The sequence below is a fragment of the Amphimedon queenslandica genome, unplaced genomic scaffold (assembly GCF_000090795.2).
Source record: "Amphimedon queenslandica unplaced genomic scaffold, v1.1 AMPQUscaffold_13161, whole genome shotgun sequence".
In the NCBI taxonomy this organism is placed as follows: Eukaryota; Metazoa; Porifera; class Demospongiae; order Haplosclerida; family Niphatidae; genus Amphimedon; species Amphimedon queenslandica.
Genome location: NW_003546603.1, coordinates 99,656 through 102,007, shown reverse-complemented (window position 1 = coordinate 102,007; position 2,352 = coordinate 99,656). Strand labels below are relative to the sequence as shown.

The 2,352-nt window shown below is 37.5% G+C and overlaps 2 protein-coding genes across 2 annotated transcripts in view; both read right to left on the bottom strand.

Annotated features, from left to right (window-relative positions):
- Window positions 1-2,352, bottom strand: part of LOC105313975 (DBH-like monooxygenase protein 1 homolog) — a 4,643-nt gene extending 2,291 nt beyond the window's left edge. Inside the window, exon 1 of the mRNA XM_020000717.1 lies at window positions 2,319-2,352. The gene's annotated coding sequence lies outside the window, so the exon portion shown is untranslated. The remainder of the gene's footprint in view (window positions 1-2,318) is intronic.
- Window positions 320-2,346, bottom strand: LOC100635830 (DBH-like monooxygenase protein 1). Its single transcript, XM_020000718.1, has 10 exons — window positions 2,230-2,346; window positions 2,088-2,177; window positions 1,862-2,032; window positions 1,715-1,814; window positions 1,505-1,668; window positions 1,253-1,459; window positions 1,144-1,203; window positions 972-1,099; window positions 764-908; window positions 320-706 (listed from the first exon to the last, which is right to left on the bottom strand). The coding sequence occupies exons 3-10, from the start codon at window positions 1,985-1,987 to the stop codon at window positions 503-505; spliced, it is 1,134 nt and encodes a 377-aa protein (XP_019856277.1). The 5' UTR covers window positions 1,988-2,032; window positions 2,088-2,177; window positions 2,230-2,346; the 3' UTR covers window positions 320-502.

Genomic DNA, 2,352 nt, shown 5'->3' with positions numbered 1-2,352 from the left:
GTACTCTGACTGCAAAGGTAAGGTTACTGTCTGTTGGATTGTAGTTCCAGTAGAGAGTATATTGAGGTTGAGGATGGAGAACCTTCCTAAAGTTGTACTTAGATTCAAGGTGCATGTGACCCAAGCAACAAGGCAGGTCCAGCAGAAGAGTAATCAAATAAAGAGAGGAAGTTAGAGCCATCTTCTTCAATCAGTAAGGGGGCTGACTGGGATCAGTTAGTCTCGAGTAGCCTGGCAATGCAGCAACTGTAACTAATTGTATAAACAATACTGTTATGCTATCCTACGTATACACACATGATCACATGATTATATGTTGTTTCTTAATTTATTTGTGTTCACAAAACACCATGATTTATCATAAATAAAATTATTATTATCATAATTGAGGGTTAATGCAGCAGATGAAAAGGGGCACAAATTAATGAAAAGGGCAGAAAAAGTCCAATCCCTGTTCGATAATCTAAGACAAAAAACAGCAAAAATGGAGTAGGAGAAAGAGTTAATTAATGAGGATCATTGCAATCATAGCAAAGAGCAGCACTGTGACTGAGAGAGTAATCAATGACACAGCACCAGCACCGCTGGTAGGATCAGTGGTAGGATCAATAGAGTTAGGACACTCCAGCATTACAGGAGGTGCTTCATAAGGACAACCAATAGACGGTACAGGTTCAAATGTGAGACTCTCATTAAAAGGCACACCCTATACCGGGGGTATAACATACATACAATATCAGAACAATAGTCATAATACACTTACAGGTTCAGGACAAAAAGCATACTGACTGCTACTCAAAACAGAACTCTCCAATCTTTGAATTTCCTCAGGTGACCAATCAATGTTATTGAAGATCTGACTAATGAGGGATTCTGGTGCATATTGCAATGCACTTAATTGAGATGAACTATATTGATAATAATAATAATAATAAATGAGAAATTGGTGCAAATGCTGTACATGTACATACTTGTAGTATCTTGATAAGAATGGTGCTAATGTAATAACATTAGCTGTACTCATGCAATGAGTGAGACTTCCACTAGGATAATAAAATGGAAATGTCAAGCACATTTCCTCATGAGTGCTTTCTCCTCCCTATATATACAATAAAATTTACACAGTAATGTCAAGTATCTTACCAATGTTACTGCATTTTCATTTGTGCTGTCATAAGTACATGTCAGCACAAGCATGTCACCCTATTGAAGTTATAAGTGATTAAAAGACTCTCTAACCAAATGATCATACCCGCTTGACAGTGACTTCATCAAAATGGACTACTTCTTGAAAGTCAAAGTCATAGAAAGGATTGGAATCAATTGGTTTCAGCTCTTCAATGCCACTGCCTGATCTACATTGATCAGTAACTCTCAGATGATACAGCTTAACACCCACACCAAGCAAATGAGTGTGTAGTGCATTAGCAAATATGTGTATACCTTCTTCAGGAAAGTTCTAAAACATCATAGAATTATTGCATAAAATTAATGCATACCATACCTCAGTACAAGTGGAAGAGCAGAAGCCATATATAGTATAATTCCTTGCTTTAGGAGGTATTATCATGTATTGGTTCACTGCATGTCCAACTTGAAGAATACCAGCATTATGCTCCCTTGGTGTATCAATGTAATAGAATGTCATACCGGAACTATCAATCACCCCTACAATAACTATGAGTAGACACTAATCTTAGTGTAACTAGCTAACCTGATAGTCTGTTTGGGTTATCATAGTGCATTTGAATGAGTGCATAGCGATACTCATTGCCTCCCAGTCCATAGGCAACATTAGGTGGATATATGAAATCCTGCGTTTAAAATGAAAGATAGCATAAAGATGATAAATATCATTTACTTGTGCTCCAACAGCCCATGCTGCAATTAAAGTCCCACCTAGACAAGATGAGAGTCCATCGCTGACATCCTCGCAAGGACCACCAGGATCTGTTGTATTCAGTGAGTCACAGATATAAACTAGCATGTGATGAACATGTGCTGTGTTGGCTGGAGTCACATGGGGTGAAAACTGCGGCATAATAGTGTAATTATGATAACAATGCATGGCAGAGCAACTCACTCACTCGTATTATGTATTTTTCACTGTTTTGTATATCTTGAGGAAATTCAAAGCCTGCACACCAATATGTTGTATCATTGCTTGGAATAGTAATCTATATGCAGGATGATAAAAGAATCTATGAAGTGAGTTTATAGTAACAATACCTGATCAACTCTTATATCAAATGATCTTGTTCCTGGTGGATCAGAAGTTGCATTACGTAGTCCACCAAGGAAGTTGACACTTGCTGATCCTCTTACATCATGAGGATCAAAACTATCATTAAC